Genomic DNA, 20,400 nt, shown 5'->3' with positions numbered 1-20,400 from the left:
CAGGATTGTGTCGAAGCACAGATATGGGGAAGGTTACCAAAACATTTCTGCAGCATTGAAGTTCCCGAAGAACACAGTGTCCTCCATCATTCTTAAATGGAAGTAGTTTGGAACCATCAAGACTCTTCCTAGAGCTGGCTGCCTGGCCAAACGGACCAATCGGGGGAGAAGGGCCTTGGTCAGGGAGGTGAACAAGAACCTGATGGTCACTCTGACAGAGCTATAGAATTCCTCTGTGGAGATGGGATAAACTTCCAGAAGGACAACCATCTCTGCAGCACTTCACCAATCAGGCCTTTATGGTAGAGTGGCGGAAGCCGCTCCTCAGTAAAAGGCACATGACAGCCCGCTTGAAGTTTGCCAAAAGGCACCTAAAGGATTCTCAGACCATGAGAAACAAGATTCTCTGGTCAGGGAGAGGGGAAAATGAATGGACAACGATCCTTGATGACAACCTGCTCCATAGCGCTCAGCACCTCAGACTGGGGCGAAGGTTCACATTCCAACAGGACAATGACTCTAAGCACACATCCAAGACAACTAAGGAGTGGCTTCGGGACAAGTCTTGACTGGCACCAGCCAGAGCCCTGTCTTGAACCTGATCGAACATCTCTGGAGAGACCTGAAAAAGCTGTGCAGCGACGCTCCCCATCTAACCTGACAGAGCTTGAGAGGATCTGCAGACAAGAATGGGAGAAACTCCCCAAATACAGGTGTGCCAAGCTTGTAGCGTCATACCCAAGAAGACTCGAGGCTGTAATCTCTACCAAAGAGTCTTCAACAAAGTACTGAGTAAACAGTCTGAATTTTGCAAAAATGTCTAAACCTGTTTTTGCTTTGTCATTATTGTCACACCCTGATCTGTTTCACCTGTCTTCGTGCTTGTCTTCACCCCCCTCCAGGTGTCGCCCATCTTCCCAATTATCCCCTGGGTACTTATGCCTGTGTACTGTTTGTCTGTTTCCAGTTCATCTTGTTTGTCAAGTCAACCAGTGTTTTCACAGCTCCTGCTTTTCCACAGTCTCTCTTTTTCTCGCCCTACTGGTTTTGACCTTTGCCTGTCCTGACTCTGAGCCCGCCTGCCTGACCACTCCGTCTGACCTGAGCCTGCCTTCCTGTACCTTTTGTCCCACTACTCTCGATTATTGACCCTTGCCTGCCTTGACCTGTCGTTTGCCCGCCCCTGTTGCTGTTATAAACATTGTTATTTCAACACAGTCTGCATTTGGGTCTTACCTGAAACGTGATAATTATGGGGTGTGTAGATTGAGGGGGGAAAAACAATTGAATCCCTTTTATAATAAGGCTGTAACAAAATGTGGACATTTTTCAATCTCTTACCAGATTGATCAACCACACATTTAATTACAGGCAGCGATATTAACTGCATTTTTGGATCCTTATACGGATAGGCTTCCTGTTCGCCCCACCCCTTCACTGAATTCCTCCACTGTGTTGCATTATCTAATTGGAACAATGAAACGTGTCGATGTTTGGAGATTACAACACCCTACGGGAATAAGGATGATTATTTCTTCTCACATGTGCATAAATCATTAACAGACTCTAAAGTCACCTCTAACAAGTAACGTTACCATAATATCATATATGATCACAGTTCCGTTTCATTATAAAAAATGGATTTTGGCAGAACAAAGCCTCAATTCAGTTTGTGATTTAATACATCAATGAACGATTTCACCAACAAACAGCCAATTTAATTACAGACTATATGTCCCAGAATGACAGTGCTGTGGTATCCTACTCCACTTTGTGAGAGGCATTTAATGCGTGGGCATATAATATCATGAGGCTACCATGAAAAAATGTAGGCAGAGAAGATTATTAGAAAGCGAGGAACTGCTCCAGGTGCTTGATAGAGTTTATATGGAAGCGCCCTTATCTTCCAAGTTGAATTACTTAATAAAACTCCAATATGAATACAATACTATTCTCTTTAATCAATTAAACACAACGCAATTAAAGATTAGACAAAAACACTTCGAGTTAGGTGACAAACCGGATAAACTACTGGCGCGCCAGCTGAGAGGTATACAGGCCAAATCTAGTACAGGAGCTGTTACTACGGACCCAAAATAAATAAATGCATGTTTCACAAAGTTTTATCAAGACCTCTACACTTAAGACTACTGTAGATACCGCGCAAATGTCTGATTTCCTCCGTTCCCATTCCCTACCTAAATTATGCGCTGCTGCTCAACGGGAATGAAATGCAGAGAGAACTTTAGAAGAGGTTGTCTCCACAGTAGTTCCTTCCCTAAAGGTGAAGCGCATGGCTTTGATGGATTTGGTTTAAGAGTTTTACAAAGCACATTCAGAAAAGGTTACTCTTATGTTGAGGTTATTTAAATACTCTATTGAAACTCGCAGACTCCCATAGTCTTTATTCTCTGCCAATACAGAGCCTTGCAAAAGTATTCATCCCCCTTGGCGTTTTTCCTATTTTGTGGCATTACAACCTGTGATTTAAATGGATTTTATTTGGATTTCATGTAATGGACATAAACAAAATAGTCAAAATTGGTGAAGTGAAATAAAAATAAAAATAAACTTGTTTGCATTTTTTTAATTTAAATTCAACAGAAAAGTGGTGCATGCATGTATTCACCCCCTTTGCTATGAAGCCCCTAAATAAGATCTGGTGCAACCAATTACCTTCAGAAGACACATAATTAGTTAAATAAAGTCCACCTGTGTGAAATCTAATGTGTGTGAAATCTAATTGTCACAGATCTGTCACATGATCTCAGTATATATACACCTGTTCTGAAAGGCCCCATAGTCTGCACCACAACTAAGCAAGGGGCACCACCAAGCAAGTGGCACCATGAAGACCAATGAACTCTCCAAACTGGTCAGGGAAAATGTTGTGCAGAAGTACAGATCAGGGTTGGGTTATAAAAGAATATCCAAAACTTTGAACATCCCACAGAGCACCATTAAATCCATAATTAAAAATAGGAAAGGATATGGCACCACAACAAACCAGCCAAGAGAGGGTCGCCCACCAAAACTCACGGACCAGGCAAGGAGAGCATTACTCAGAGAGGCAACAAAGAGACCAAAGATAAACCTGAAGGAGCTGTAAAGCTCCACAGCGGAGATTGGAGTATCTGTCCATAGGAGAGTATCTGTCCATTGCCGTACACTCCACAGAGCTGGGCTTTACGGCAGAGTGGCCAGAAAAAAGCCATTGCTTAAAGAAAGAAATAAGAAAACACGTTTGGTGTTCACCAAAAGGCATGTGGGAGACTCCCCAAACATATGGAAGAAGGTACTCTGGTCACAGACTAAAATGTAGCTTTTTGGCCATCAAGGAAAACGCTATGTCTGGCGCAAACCCAAAACCTCCCATTACCCTGAGATCACCATCCCCAGTGAAGCATGGGGGTGGCAGCATCATGCTGTGGGGATGTTTTTCATTGGCAGGGACTGGGAAACTGGTCAGAATTGAAGGAATGATGAATGGCGCTAAATACAGGCAAATTCTTGAGGGAAAACTGGTTCAGTCTTCCAGAGATTTGAGACTGGGATGAAGGTTCACCTTTTTATGACAATTAGGTACTTTTTCCACCACTGTCTAGGTATACCATAAACTGGGAGAAAAGTAAATGAATGCCAATACTTTTCTATTATGGAAGAGAAAGGGCATTACTATTGCAGACCTTTACATCAATAATTATTTTGCCACATTCGCACAGTTGAGGGAAGTGTTCAACTCCCTGCATCTAATTTATTCTGATATCTTCAGATAAGAAATTACGCCCGCTTAAATATACCAAATTTTGAGGCAATCACACCTGCCCGCAAACTGTATATTTTCATGAACCACGCCCCCGACTCCAAGAGTTTTAGCTCCAGATTTGTAGATCACTTTACAGCATATTACTCTGTATCCACACAACATTTGAAGGAGACCGGGGAGGAACAGTTGACCTGATTGCCTTCGAGATATTAACTTCACAGACTACACTATTCCTGTACCAAATTACACTCATTTTACCCCTCGGTCTTGCCCATATGCCCTAAGTGCAAGTCTGCCGAGGGTACCCTAGGTCACCTCTTCTGGTCATGCCCCAAACTGCACACACACTGGCAGGATATTTTGAAGTGCTACTCAGAAGTATACAGCTGTAACCTCATACCAGCCCCGGACGCTGCTGTTTTAGGTAGGTCACATCACCTAACGACTTTAACCCATTGGGAACAGAAGACTGTACAAAATGTGAGAGGAGGAGAGTGCATAGAGGATAGAAGGAGTACAACGTGACTGCTATGAAAGTGAACTGTGTTTATGTGGGATCAGGGGTGTATTCATTCCACCGATTCTGTTGAAAAGCATTTCGTAAACGGAAGCAAACAAAACGGCGATAAAAATACTTGAATTTATCCAATAGAAACTATCATTTGCAACTGTTGGACTAATGATTACACCCTAGATAAGCTAGATGCAGGCAAGACTGTGCAAGGCGGTTTTGAATGTGTCACTGTCTGTCCATGTGTCACTGTCTGTCATCTCAAATTTCTCTCGACCTTTGTGCACCTGCGTTGTAAACTTTCATTCATAGGCTTGGTTGTAGCAACATCATGACGGGTATAGGGACAATTTGAGGATCATGTAGTCGCCTAAACCTGTCGATGTTACATTGAACTGGGTGAATGGAATATGAATTACAGTCGTCCAACATGCTGTGATAGAAATAAGGCCATGCTCATGAAAATCATTTAAAAAAAAGTTTTATTTCACCTTTATTTAATCAGATAGGCCAGTTGAGAACAAGTTCTCATTTACAACTGTGGCCTGGCCAAGATAAAGCAAAGGAGTGCGACAAAAACAACAACGCAGTGTTACACATAAACAAACATATAGTCAATAACACAATAGAAAAATCTATGTACAGTGAGTGCAAATGTAGAAGAGTAAAGAAGGTAGGCAATAAGGTCAGGCAAAAATAGAGCCGTGATGTCTTCTTGCTCAGTGTTTGAGAATTAGTTGCTTATTATATGCTGCCCCTTATCCCTGATTCTTTACTGGGTGTGCAATATCAAGAGTCCCTAGTGTGGTCCCAATCAAATGATACATAGCCTATACTCTTAGCTATAGGCCTAGGCTATTTTTTTTATTTTACCTTTACTTAACCAGGCAAGTCAGGTAAGAACAAATTCTTATTTTCAATGACGGCCTAGGAACAGTGGGTTAACTGCCTGTTCAGGGGCAGAACGACAGATTTGTACCTTGTCAGCTCGGGGGTTTGAACTTGCAACCTTCCAGTTCCAACGCTCTAACCACTAGGCTACCCTGCCGCCCCAAACGCTATACGAAGAGCATGCTCGGAGAAGCACAGGGCTAAGTTGTATTTCTAATAAAATGCACTTACACACTGCAATGGAAACGCTATGCCAATCATGAGCCCTGGCCAAAAAATGCAATATCTGTGTGCACAGACTAGGCCTACTTGTCACGTTCTGACCTTTATTTCCTTTGTTTTGTCATTATTTAGTATGGTCAGGGCGTGAGTTGGGTGGGCAGTCTATGTTTGTTTTTCTATGATTTGGGTATTTCTATGTTTCGGCCTAGTATGGTTCTCAATCAGAGGCAGGTGTCATTAGTTGTCTCTGATTGAGAATCATACTTAGGTAGCCTGGGTGTCACTGTATGTTTGTGGGTGATTGTTCCTGTCTCTGTGTCTTCTAGAAGTACTAATCCATATAAACAGTCTTTGGGCGAGTGGCACAGAGGTCTAAGGCACTTAAGTGCTCGAGGTGTCAATACAGACCCGGGTTTGATCCCAGGCTGTGTCGCAGCCAGCCGCGACAGGGAGACCCATTAGGCGGTGCACAATTGGCTTAGCGTTGTCCAGGTTAGGGAAAGGTTTGGCCGACCAGGATGTCCTTGTCCCATCGCACTCTAGCGACTCCTTGTGCAGGCTGGGCACATGCATGCTGACTTCGGTCACCAGTTGTACAACGTTTCCTCTGACACATTGGTGCAGCTGGCTTCCAGGTTAAGTGAGCAGTGTGTCAAGAAGCAGTGCGGCTTGGCAGGGTTGTGTTTCGGAGGATGCATGACTCATGACCTTCGCCTCTCCCGAGTTTGTACGGGTGTTGCAGTGATGGGACAAGACTGTAACTACCAATTGGGGAGAAAAAGGGGAGGAAAAAAATCTTCATTTTACTTTGACTTTAGGCTACTAACAACAAGAGGGCTTTGTGTTGGAGTTTATTTCTTCCAATTCATGAAATGAAGGACAAAGGTTGTAGACCATTGCTGAATCTTTTAACCATACCACGTGGTTAAACTCTTAGACTATCGATACCGACAGAATAAGAACAAGTCTTTCACCAGCGATCAAGACGAAACATTGAGCGTAAATATATATATTGATTGCAATTGTTCCCGAATGAGTGAGCGTTCATGTGTAAAGGATTAGCATTTCAATTGTTATAATTATCACTCTGTAGTGACTTCTTAGTCGACCCCCACTTCCCCTTTTGTCTAACAAGCCCCCATGCCGGTTCAGCCCACTAGGGCACATTCTCATTTCATGTAACCACATTTGCCTTGTTTGTTTGTTTGTTTGTTTGTTTATCCATTTCTGTGAATTACTTAGTTAGTAATAAATAAATGATTTAAGACAATTGATGTATGGATGACTCATAGTGAAGACTGGGTTCGTGCAGATAACTGTTACGGCTTTCTAGGTGTGGTGAAGGAGAGTCGGACCAAAACGCAGCGTGTAGATTGCGATCCATTTTTAATCAAACAAACGTAAACACGAAATAACACAAACACTACAAAACAATAAACGTAAAGTGAAAACCGAAACAGCCTATACTTGTCAACTAACACAGCGACAGGAACAAAGACACTAAGGACAATCACCCACAACAAACTCAAAGAATATGGCTGCCTAAATATGGTTCCCAATCAGAGATAACGATAAACACCTGCCTCTGATTAAGAACCACTCCAGACAGCCATAGACTTTGCTAGATAACCCCCACTAGCTACAATCCCAAATACATACACACCAAATCCCCAAGACAAAACACACCACAATACAAAAACTCCATGCCACACCCTGGCCTGACCCAATACATGAAGAAAAACACAAAATACTTAGACCAGGGCGTGACAATAACCAACAATTTACGATGTTTGGAATGAGACTAACGTGAGGTAAAGTAAATCATTCATTAATTCGAAGACTAATTTGATCAGATAAAATATGTGAAAAGTTATTTTAAGGAAATGATATCTTTGTAATCTGAATATTTTTCCTTGGTGCCCCGACTTCCTAGTTAATTAGTTATGTGATTAATCAGTTGATCGCGTAATAACTAATTACAGAGAATCTTTGATAAAAACTATAAGTCTTCAGTTAATGATAGTAAAGACACGACAGGAGGGACACCCTTTTTCAAGCATTCAGGGAGTGTCGGGTAAAAATATATTTTACTGAAAGAGAGGGCCATCCATTTTCATTTCAGAGAGATCTGTTTTTCTCCAGGTATCCCCCATAATTAATAATGTACAGTCACTTAGTTGAAAAACAGTAGGTGGGATTATTACTCTCCTGCTATGCAAAAATGACCGACATGGCAGATTGGGATGGGATTTAAATTACAGATGTTGTGATTTGTGCTTGTGCACATAATTACATAAAAACCTATCTCCCCCAGTAAAATGAATCCCCCGCGAGGAGGGCTTTAGTGTTCATCCAAAGCTGTCTTTGATTGAAATGGATGCAGATAAAAAGCCTCAAGGTCTGCCTCATTGTCTGTATCTCTAGGCAACAACTCATTAACTAGGCTTCCATTCACATTTGAAAGACTGGAAGCCGAGTTATCAAGTATTTGCAGAAAAAGGCATGCACATTGTAATGGGTTGGCCTGTTTCCATTAAACTGGCATGTTGCGGTTGAAAAGCTGTGCATCCTGAAGTAGTGCAAATAAAAAGCACTTTATCGCGTAAGTTTCCAGGAAGTTAATAATAAACAGAAGCTCAATGTGTTCCCTTCACATTTTGTGGTCGCAAAAGAGTGTAGGTTACATGTTGAGATAAGAGCATTTGATAATTGGCAGCCAAGCACCGATCATCATGTCACCAGCATACAAATAACGCCTTTGATGTGTTTTGGACATTTGCATCAGGCTGGTCAACGTACACTTAACCACCATATGTGTGTTCATCACAACTTAATCCATCTGCCTAATAAACTCTTCATGCTTTTTTCACGTTGTGGTGGGAGGATAACATATCATTGTGACTAAGTTTACTTTGACATGATGGTAATTATATCAATGTTTGCACGTAAAAGCATTTTCCACCGCAATTGTCACAATCTATTTCACAGACAAAGAAATTATCCTCCCTTGTGTAGCGAACTTTGTTTTGTCGACATTAGGATGTTTTTACAAAAAAATGTGCTGTTTCCATCAGGCCTGTCATGAGTTTTTTATGCTTCAGTTAATTCCTCTGCATAAAATGGTTGGAAGGAAACATGGTTTACGGTAAAAAATAAACACATTCTCCTCTTTCTCTCTTATCATAGACTTCTACCTCTTGCCATTCCCCACCTATTCTGTTCAACTTAATTACCTTGGAATCAATTCCTTCATTCCACCTCCTTCCAGTCAATAATAAGAAAGAAGCTAGGTTTCCATCCAAGTGTGCGTCCACAATTTTCTATGTTTTTTCTTTCAAGTAATGTATAGATTTTTTCAGTTTTTCTCAGAAAAGTCTGATTGGAAAATAATTGACCTCAGGTGAGTTAGAAGGTGGTGTGGAGTACCTTTCTCTCCGAAGATCCATCTTTTATGCATGGAGGTGGTGAAGAAGATGGGTGCCTGTGTGAGGCACATTAGAAGGTCAGTGATGGCCAGGTTAATGATGAACATGTTGGCCGGAGTCCTCAGTGACCTGCTCCTGTAGAACACAGCACATACAGCACAGGGAAAGGCAGGATACAGTATTCAGATTCAATTTGACACACACACACACACACACACACAAACCCCAGCATAATGCTGTAACATTCCCACAAATGGTAGGTCAGTGTAATCAAAGTGTTATTGTACTGAAATGACATAGTTCCTCTCTGTCTGGTGAATAAGTTATTTTTAACAACTATTTATCTATGGAAAGAGCTTGTGCCATCAATTTGTCCAACATGTACCACTTACAGTATATCGGCAAATGATTGTGTGTGTGTGTGTGTGTGTATCTGTGCTTGTCTATATACACAATGAGTCATCATGGTGGGAGAGAAATGGCATCTCCACACAAAGCATTGAAAGCGAAGCGCATTACACACAACCCAGAACAATGTAATGTCAAGCCAAATAGTGTGTTTGGGATGAAGGAAAGACAACTACGAATGTGAAAACACTTGCAATTGCAGCTTGTGTGACAGGTTCTTTTATTTTACACAATGCGGATCAACTGAGACACACTGATAAACAACTGAGACGACAGAGCCACATATGACAGATGGAGGGATAGTGAGACAGTGAGACGACAAAACCTCAGCATCAACTCCACATTCTCTTGCTGCAAGAAACTGCCACAGAATTATGATTGATCAAATTATAGATGAGAGAGAGAGAGAGATAGTTACGGTACAATGGGAAGCTCCTGTACCTTACCTGCTGAAGGCATAGATAACCAGGAAGTTGCCCACCATGCCGGTGATGCCGATAGCCAGAATGACTACCCCTATAGTGTAATGGACATGGTCAGGTACATCCACAGTTGGGAAGGGGTGGCGAGAGGCTTCCTGCACCATGGCCATCTACAGGTAAAACAAAATAACGGTATTTAAACAGGAGAATGGTGGCATAACAAAACTGTGAGAAATGAACCGTATTCACTTCTTAATCATGTAGGAAGAGGAATGCATAGTATAACCCAAAAATGCTGGTAGGTTGTAAGTAAATCTATTTGTTAACAATGTTTTCAAATTACTGTACTGTACTGAAATATACACTACCGGTCAAAGGTTTAAGAACACCTACTCATTCATGGGTTTTCTTTATTTGTACTATTTTCAACATTGTAGAATAATAGTGAAGACATCAAAACTATGAAAGAACACATATGGAATCTTGTAATAACCCAAAAAGTGTTAAACAGATTCTTCAAATAGCCACCCTTTGCCTTGATGACAGTTTTGCACACTCTTGGCATTCTCTCAACCAGCTTCACCTGGAATGCTTTTCCAACAGTCCTGAAGGAGTTCCCACATACGCTGAGCACTTGTCTGCTTTTCTTTCACTCTGCGGTCAGACTCATCCCAAACCTCTCAATTGGGTTGAGGTCGGGGAATTGTGGAGTCCACGTCATCTGATGAAGCACTCCATCACTCTCCTTCTTCGTAAAAAAGCCCTTACACGGCCTGGAGGTTTGTTGGGTCATTGTCCTGTTGAAAAACAAATGATAGTCCCACTAAGCCCAAACCAGATGGGATGGCGTATTGCTGCAGAATGCTGTGGTAGCCATGCTGGTTAAGTGTGCCTTGAATTCTAAATAAATCACTGACAGTGTCACCAGCAAAGCATCCCCACCCCATCACACCTCCTCCTCTTCGGTGGGAAATACAAATGCAGAGATCCTCCATTCACCCACACAGCAAAGAAATCTCCAATTTGGACTCCAGACCAAAGGACAAATTTCCACCGGTCCAATGTCCATTGCTCGTGTTTCTTGGCCCAAGCAAGTCCCTTATTCTTTTTGGTGTCCTTTAGTAGTGGTTTCTTGCAGCAATTCGACCATGAAGGCCTGATTCACTCAGTCTACTCTGAACAATTGATGTTGAGATGTGTCTGTTACTTGAACTCTGTGAAGCATTTATTGGGCTGCAATTTCTGAGGCTGGTAACTCTAATGAACTTATCCTCTGCAGCAGAAGTAACTCTGGGTCTTCCATTCCTGTGGTGGTCCTCATGAGAGCCTGTTTCATCATAGCGTTTGATGGTTTTGGCGACTGCACTTGAAACTTTCAAAGTTCTTGAAATGTTCCATATTGACTGACCTTCAAGTCTTAAAGTAACGATAGACTGTTGTTTCTCTGCTTATTTGAGAACTTGCCATAATATGGACTTGGTCTTTTACCAAATAGGGCTATGTTCTGTATACCACCCCTACCTTGTCACAACACAAATATCAGGAATCAAGGTAAGACCCAGATGCAGACTGTAGAAGTAACAATGTTTATTGTAGCAACAGAGGCAGGCAAAGACAGGTCAAGGTAGGCAGGGGTTGATAAACCACGGTAAGGCAAAGGTACAGGACGGCAGGCAGGCTCAGGGACAGGCCAGACAGAGAGGTCAGACGGGCTAGTACAGGGTCCGGACAGGCAAAGGTCAAAAACCAGGAGGACGTGACAAGAGAGGCTGGGAACAGCTAGGCGCTGACAGGAAAACCTCTGGTAAGCTTGACCAAACAAAACGAACTAGCAAAAAACAGACAGAGAACACAGGTACAAATACACAGAGGATAATTGGGAAGATGGGCGACACCTGGAGGGGGGTGGAGACAAGCACAAGGACAGGTGAAACAGATCAGGGCGTGACAACAAATGATTGGCTCAAACGCATTAAGAAGGAAAGACATTCCACAAATGTACTTTTAACAAGGCACAACTGCTAATTGATATGCATTCCAGGTGACTACCTCAGGCTGGATACCAAGAGTGTGCAAAGCTGTCATCAAGGCAAAGGTTGGCTTATTGAAGAATCTCAAATATAAGATATATTTTGATTTGTTTAAACCTTTTTTTGGTTACTACATGATTCCATATGTGTTATTTCATCGTTTTGATGTCTTAACTATTAATCTACAATGTAGAAAATAGTAAAAAATTAAGAAAAACCCTTGAATGAGTAGGTGTGACCAAACTTTTGTCTGGTGCTGTTTGTTAGCAAAAACCTCCAGAGAACTTATTTAGCATGTTTTGGCGATCGAGTTAGGCGAACATTCCCTTAATATCAAACAGAACTTACCCAGAATGTAGTTACCATGTTCTCTGAATATCCAATATTAATGTTCTAGACACATTTCATGGGACGTTGCAACAACATTCATGTGTCAAGTTTTCTGAGGGTAAGGGACATGTCGCAATCTACTGGGGGAGAGGTGGTTCAAAATAGGGGAGGGTTGACAAACTTTTTTTTGCTTTGAGGAGGGTTGTGTGATGTTTTATTGGGCACAGTGGAGGGTAGTGCATTTTATTCCTTGGTTTACTATATAATTTCTTCCATCCTCGCCAAATGTACTCATCTGCTTGCGTGCTCCTCCCCTATATCAAGGTGTTTTGGTACTTTCCGTGTGCTAACTTTTACTATACCACAGGTCAGTATAGTCTACCAGTCTAACGGTCCATCCTGCCCTCTGTCCACCATTCATAGTGACAATAGTGCAAGGTGGATTATTTGTGCAGATCTGCAATAGGCTAATTAGCAATCATACCACACATAAAAGCATTACATTTTTTTGTTGTTGCAATTTCCAATATGAATCCACAAGTACAAATAGGAATAGCGGAGAGGCCATGTGCGCATGAAATAACAGCAAAGACATGACACACAGCTCAAAAAGCTCCCCTATTGATCTTCTTTAGGGACAATACAATTATCCTACCTGGACTAGCCTACAACACCACAATGCAATGAATATATACAGTGCCTTGCGAAAGTATTTGGCCCCCTTGAACTTTGCGACCTTTTGCCACATTTCAGGCTTCAAACATAAAGATATAAAACTGTATTTTTTTTGTGAAGAATCAACAACAAGTGGGACACAATCATGAAGTGGAACGACATTTATTGGATATTTCAAACTTTTTTAACAAATCAAAAACTGAAAAATTGGGCGTGCAAAATGATTCAGCCCCCTTAAGTTAATACTTTGTAGCGCCACCTTTTGCTGCGATTACAGCTGTAAGTCGCTTGGGGTATGTCTCTATCAGTTTTGCACATCGAGAGACATTTTTTCCCCATTTTTTCCCATTCCTCCTTGCATAACAGCTCAAGCTCAGTGAGGTTGGATGGAGAGCATTTGTGAACAGCAGTTTTCAGTTCTTTCCACAGATTCTCAATTGGATTCAGGTCTGGACTTTGACTTGGCCATTCTAACACCTGGATATGTTTATTTTTGAACCATTCCATTGTAGATTTTGCTTTATGTTTTGGATCATTGTCTTGTTGGAAGACAAATCTCCGTCCCAGTCTCAGGTCTTTTGCAGACTCCATCAGGTTTTCTTCCAGAATGGTCCTGTATTTGGCTCCATCCATCTTCCAATCAATTTTAACCATCTTCCCTGTCCCTGCTGAAGAAAAGCAGGCCCAAACCATGATGCTGCCACCACCATGTTTGACAGTGGGGATGGTGTGTTGAGGGTGATGAGCTGTGTTGCTTTTACGCCAAACATAACGTTTTGCATTGTTGCCAAAAAGTTCAATTTTGGTTTCATCTGACCAGAGCACCTTTTTCCACATGTTTGGTGTGTCTCCCAGGTGGCTTGTGGCAAACTTTAAACGACACTTTTTATGGATATCTTTAAGAAATGGCTTTCTTCCCCTCTTCAAGGGGGCCGAATACTTTCACAAGGCACTGTATGTATATGTGTAAATGGGGTGGCAGGTAGCCTAGTGGTTAGAGCGTTGCACTAGTAACCGGAAGGCTCCAAGCTCAAATCCCTGAGCTGACTAGGTAAAAATCTGTCATTCTATCCCTGAACAAGGCAGTTAACCCACTGTTCCTAGGCTGTCTTTGAAAATAAGAGTTTGTTCTTTAACTGACTTGCCAAGTTAAGTAAAGATTTTAAAAAAAATCTCTCTGGGGCTAAGCTTCTCTTCCTTTATTTAGGCTATATACTGTATACTATTGTTTTATATTAACATCATACATTGGACACCTAAGCCTATAGGCCTATGCATGCAATGCCCTAATCCGTTTAGTGCTCAAATCTCTGACAGCTGAATCTTGAGGTGGACAATTATTGCTTTATGAAAGTAGCCTAAAACCACCTCCCCAAAAAATAGGCTATAAAGGTTGACATAAGCTACACATGGAAACCCAAGGAACAGAGTTAACATTTAAAATATTGATGGTCACGGCGCCAAATTTTCCTAAAGGAAACTCTGAAATGCACAAATGGTTTCTATGCAGATTTTAGAATATTCACATCAAAATCTGTCACCAATTGGAGTGAAACCTAGCTATAGACACTCACAAGACTCTGGCAAGTGCGCTAGTCCAGTGTCACATTGATTATGCCGGTACATCATGGTTCCCACCAGCAGTCCCAAACATCTAAAGAATAAGCTACAGACCAGCCAAGCAAGCTTGTAAGATTTGTACTTAAACTTCCCCCTCATACTCATATTGAGGTTGAGCATTTTTTTGTCTGTGTCTCTGCATCTATGTAATTGTATAGGGAAACTGAGCAAAAAAATATTTTCGGAAAACGTGTAAATATTTGTTTGAACATAAGATTTAACAACTGATACATAAACTGAACAAGTTCCACAGACATGTGACTAACAAAAATTGAATAATGTGTCCCTGAAAAAAGGGGACTGAACAAAGGGGACACATTAATCAAAAGTAACAGTCAGTATCTGGTGTGGCCACCAGCTGCATTAAGTACTGCAGTCCATCTCCTCCTCATGGATTGCACCATATTTGCCAGTTCTTGCTGTGAGATGTTACCCCACTCTTCCACCAAGGCACCTGTAAGTTTCCGGACATTTCTGGGGGGAATGGCCCTAGCCCTCACCCTCCGATCCAACAGGTCCCAGACGTGCTCAATGGGATTGAGATCCAGGCTCTTCGCTGGCCATGGCAGAACACTGACATTCCTGTCTTGCAGGAAATCACACACAGAACGAGCAGTATGGCTGGTGGAATTGTCATGTTGGAGGGTCATGTCAGAATGAGCCTGCAGGAAGGGTACCACATGAGGGAGGAGGATGTCTTCCCTGTAACACAGCTTTGAAATTGCCTGCAATGACAACAAGCTCAGTCTGATGATGCTGTGACACACCACCCCAGACCATGACGGATCCTCCACCTCCAAATCAATCCCACTCCAGCCCTCTGTGTAGTGCTCATTCCTTCGACGATAAACGCGAATCCGACCATCACACCTGGTGAGATAAAACCATGACTCGTCAGTGAAGAGCACTTTTTACCAATCCTGTCTGGTCCAGCGTCCTGTCTGGTCCAGTGGGTTTGTGCCCATAGGCGACGTTGTTGCCGGTGATGTCTGGTGAGGACCTGCCTTACAACAGGCCAACAACAGGCCAACCGATCCTGTGCAGGTGTTGTTACACATGGTCTGCCACTGCAAGGCGATCAGCTGTACGTCCTGTCTCACTGTAGCGCTGTCTTAGGCGTTGCAATTTATTGCCCTGGCCACGTCTGCAGTCCTCATGCCTCCTTGCAGCATGTCCTAATGGACCTCAGGTTGGGACACACTAGACACCGCTGGAGCCACTGCCCCTCCTGACCACAATGGGGACAGAGCCCCAACTGTCTCCGAAGGTGTCACTCGGCCACAGGGAGGCGTGTGGCCCCTACCTTCATGGGTTCAGTTTCTGACTCAGAACGGTCAACAAAGGAGGGAGAGAGGCGATGGGGCTACCGACACCCCCAAAGCAGGTTATCCAGATGGATGGCCATCGTGATGAGGGCATCCAAGGATAGGTTGTCGTCTCGGCACGCCAACTCCGTCTTGACCTCTTCGCACAATTCTGATTTGGGTGAGAAGCCCCGGCTCATTTAATCCGCTGGATGCTGCCACTGTCCGAAAGGTGAGCGCGTACTCCATCACGGTCGGGCCATCCTGCCGTAGTTGGAGTAGGCGCTCACATCCCTCTCTGCCCTCTGGTGAATGGTCGAAGAGCCCCTGAATAGAGCCATGAACCACTCATAGGAACCCAGCTCCTCTCCTCTCTCCCATACGACCGTGGCCCACAAAGATTTATAAATGTGACCGGGATTGCACAATAAAGTCAGGGACTTATTTCCATTTTGGTCTCTATTTTTTACATAAATAAACTCAGCAAAAAAAGAAACGTCCCTTTTTCAGGACCCTGTCGTTCAAAGATAATTAGTGAAAATCGAAATAACTTCACAGATCTTCATTGTAAAGGGTTTAAACACTGTTTCCCATGCTTGTTCAATGAACCATAAACAATTCATGATCATGCACCTGTGGAACGGTAGGCAATTAAGGTCACAGTTATGAAAGCTTAGGACACTAAAGGGGCCTTTCTACTGACTCTGAAAAGCACCAAAAGAAAGATGCCCAGGGTCCCTGCTCATCTGCGGGACTTCTTGTCTCAGGCTTCTTGTCCACGACGAAGAAACTAGTCGACGCAGGAAAAGTGAACGTGCGGATGAAACCTTGTTGGAGTGCCTCTTGGATGTAATCCTCCATGGCCTGGGTCTCAACCACCGACAGAGGGTAGATGCGTCTGCATGGAGGCGCAGACCCTGCCAGCAGGTCACTGGCACAGTCCCAGCGGTGATGAGGGGGAAGACAGGTGGTGCAGATCTTGGAGAATACCTCCCGCAGGTCCTGGTATACCTCCGGGAAGTTAGGCTGAAGGGCAAGCACAGGACTCTCAACCGACGTGGAACCACAGGGGATGGGGAAGCAGGTCCTCCGGCATTTGGGTGACCAGTCTGTGATTCTCATCCTTGACCATGAACTGGTGGAATTATGGAGTTGAAGCCAAGAGAGGCCGAGGATGATCTTGTGATGAATGGGCTCCACAGTGAGGGTGAGTGGTTGGGTGATGTGTGTGATGATTCCGGATCCTAGTAGCCGATTATCAAGGGCTTGAACCGGGAAAGGAGAGGAGAGTGGGTATGAGATGATGTTAAGAGAGGAGGCAAGGGTCTGGTCAATAAAGTTCCCCGCGGCACCTGAATCCACTAACGCTGTAGACATAGTACATGAGTGACAGTCAACTAGTGTGATGGACACCAAAAAGAGTTTAGCAGAAAGTGATGGAAGATGGAATACTCACTCCTGCCCTGTGAGGTGGAAGATCACATGACCGTCCCTCTGCTCTTGTGGAGCCCCTATTAGGAAGTTCCTGACACTGCTGGAACCGGTGCCCCCCTTGACCACAATACAGACAGAGCCCCAGCTGTCTCCGTCTGCATCATTCCGCCACGGGGAGGCGGGAGACCCCTACCTCCATGGGTTCAGGCTCTGATCCAGGGGTGTTCCCTGAGGGAGGGAGAGAAGTGATCGACGCTCCCGTAGTAGGTTATCCAGACAGATGGCCATTGCAATGAGTGCGTCCAAAGAGAGGTTGTCATCTCGACAGGCGCAGACCTCTTCGGAATAGCGTGCAAAGCGCCAGCTCGTTCCATCCGCTGGATGCTGCTACTGTCCGGAAGGTGAGCGCGTCTGGCAGCCGTCTGTTCCCCCTGCTGTAATTGGAGTAAGCGCTCACCACCCTCTCTGCCCTTTGGGGGATGATCGAAGATGCATTTGAACAGAGCCATGAACCCTTCATATGAAGCTAGCTCCTCCTCTCCCAGACGGCCATGGCCCATTCCAAAGCATGCCTAGTCAGCAGAGAAATAACCTTGGTAACCTTGGATCTTTCATGTTGGGGGCTCCCCTCTGGTGCGTAAAGTAGAGGGAGCACTGAAATAGGAAGCCACGGCATATAGATGGGGTGCCGCCATATTTATCCGGGAGGGACAAACGTGCATCGCTGACCTGAGCGGGTTGCTGAATGGGCTGTTGTGCTGGCTTGCTGGTTCGACTGGTTGTAGTGTATCCTCCGCTAGTTGACGGCAACGCCTCCCGGGTATGTTCAAGACATTGCGAAGAACCTCTCCCTAGCTGGTCCTGGTGTTGATGTAGAAGGTATCCCTGCTCATTGACCATCTGGGAGATATTTTGTTCTCCTGCTGCTTCCATGGTTTGAGTCAGTATTCTGTAATGAAGAGGCTGTGAGTTGAGAAGCAGGTGAAACATTTAATACAACAAACATGGAAGGAGACAACATAACAGTAGCATCTTTGCATGAACACAGGATCAATACTTACTAGGGAAGGAACCTAAGGGAGTGCCAGATATAGGGGAGGTAATAGGTGTGGTAATGGTGTCCTGGTGTGCCTCATGATGAAGTACAGGTGTGTGTAATGATTGACGCCAGGTGTGTGTAATGATGGATCCCAGGACCGGTGGTTAGTATACAGGCGACGTCGAACGCCAGAGGGGAGGAGCGGGAGAAGGCATGACACTACATTAATGTGGATGCTATCATGATTACGGATAATCCTGAATGAATCATGAATCATGATGAGTGACAAAGTTAGACGCACAAGTATCAATAGCCGTAATCATGGTAGCATCCACATTAATGTAGAAGTGTTTAGAAACATTATATTCTTATTTACAATACAGGTGATTCCAAATTGACACAATATATTATTTAACATTAATTTCTATTGGGCACAAAATTTGTAAAGTCACAAGCTTGATGTAATCATTGTGTGCTAGGGATATGGGACTATGTACAAAAAGGGCTGTAATTTCTAAATGATTCACTCGTTATGGATGAAAATACCCTCAAATTAAAGCTGACAATCTGCACTTCATCCTCATAGTAATTTTAGAATTTCAAATCCAAAGTGCTGGAGTACAGAGCCAAAACAAAAAAAATGCCATGTCCCAATACTTTTGGGGCTCGTTGTATGTAAATTGGAAAACACTGTATGTTAAAAGCACTGTTTCTGTGTGTCCCTAATCTTGTTAGAGACAAAGAGCTGTGAATGGATCAGTGGTTCACCAATCGGGGCCTTGATGGGCTCGGCAACAGTAACAAGGGGTGGTGTGTAAACACATTTTTGGGGGGAGAACGTTTCTTTAAGACCATCAGGCGACATCCTAAAAACGTCTTTATGGATGACACTGGAACAAGCTTTGAACTAGACAAAAACCTCCAGGGGACCATGACAGAACGTCCTATGTTTTAAACGTCATTGGACACATGAATGTTCTTGCATGGTTCCCATGAAAAGTTTCTAGGACATGAATATCTTATATTCAGAGAACATGGCAACCACATTCTGGGTAAGTTCTATTTGACATCAAGGGAATGGTCTCTTGAAAACAGTCCTTGCACATCACTGGAACATTCCTATAAAGATCTTAGGTAATGAACAAATGAGACTCTTAAGGAAACGTCTCTAAAGTTGTGGGAGTGTTTGTTGTTAGCTGGGTAGTGCATCCTGGTTTCCGCTCTTGCCATTTTAATCAGTGGCTAATTTAGACTTGGGCAGTCGGTGACATTAATTCATCAACTAGGCTCCAGGGAAAAACAAAAACTAGCAGGACTGTGATTGTAGACCACTGGAGAGTTATACCCCCCGATTTAGACCATGACACTGTTTTCAACCTTTTCCTTTTCTCTACAAGGCTGAAAAAAGATAAAAGATAATAATAATAATTATTAAGTGATTATCCAGCCTTAAAGCACTAAACAGACTAACTCTGCATATAATCATCTGGATTCGTTTTCCTCCACTGTGAATAATTACTGTCACATTCACTGGCCATCTGAGAAATGAACTTCTCTGAGCTTCAATACGAATGAAGAGCCGTTTGGATTCAAAAACTTGAAGGACAGTTTCCTTATTCACTCTCACAAATTAAAATTAATACGCAAACATCACAGTTTTTTAATCCTTCTCCATCCGGAGGGTCTCCGGAATGGTTTTAATGAAGAGAGCATTTGGTTGAGTTAGTAGCGCAGGGTACGCAGGGTCAACTTCCTGCTCGACTGCTCTGAAGCCGCCGCGAGAGGACACAAATCAACAGGGATAAATGTCCCCACCAACACAGGCGTGATGGAATAAATAAGACCAGGCGAAATCTGCCTGTCATTTCAAGTCTCAGTCACTTCAGATTGAGTGGAATGCACGCATATGTATGGTGGTCTCACACTACCCCACTCTCACAGAGTCTAACAGGGAGAAGGGGGAGCAGGTAAGAACATTGTGAAATAAAATGATGGGGATGAGAAAGAGGAAGAGGAAGGGGAAGAACAGGAGGAGAAGGGGGAGGAGGGGTAGCAGAGGAAATGGAGGTCAATTATGAGGAGGAATGGGACGAGATGGAAGAAGAGGACGAGGACAATCGTTATGACGAGGAGGAGTAGGACAATTATGAGGACAACAATGATGATAATGGCCCACACACAAATACACCCGAACAAATAGTCCAAGGCCACTAGCTCTGTAGACAAAGACCTTGAATTCCTTTGGTAACTTCAGATGAACCACACCCGTCTGCGATGCATCCCCCAGGTGGCAGTGTTTGACAACCACTAGGAGAAGTGTTTG

General features: G+C 43.4%; 1 protein-coding gene across 1 annotated transcript in view; it reads right to left on the bottom strand.

Annotated features, from left to right (window-relative positions):
- Positions 1-20,400, bottom strand: part of opn4a (opsin 4a (melanopsin)) — a 64,459-nt gene that overhangs the window by 32,417 nt on the left and 11,642 nt on the right. The window contains exons 2-3 of the mRNA XM_020494137.2: positions 9,670-9,815; positions 8,817-8,950 (exon numbers count right to left, since the gene is read on the bottom strand). Coding sequence (XP_020349726.2) covers positions 8,817-8,950; positions 9,670-9,815 — 280 coding nt within the window. The remainder of the gene's footprint in view (positions 1-8,816; positions 8,951-9,669; positions 9,816-20,400) is intronic.

The sequence above is a fragment of the Oncorhynchus kisutch genome, linkage group LG11 (genome assembly GCF_002021735.2).
Source record: "Oncorhynchus kisutch isolate 150728-3 linkage group LG11, Okis_V2, whole genome shotgun sequence".
Taxonomy (NCBI): Eukaryota; Metazoa; Chordata; class Actinopteri; order Salmoniformes; family Salmonidae; genus Oncorhynchus; species Oncorhynchus kisutch.
Note: the sequence above shows the minus strand (reverse complement) of the source record. Positions and strands in the feature narration are given on the sequence as shown.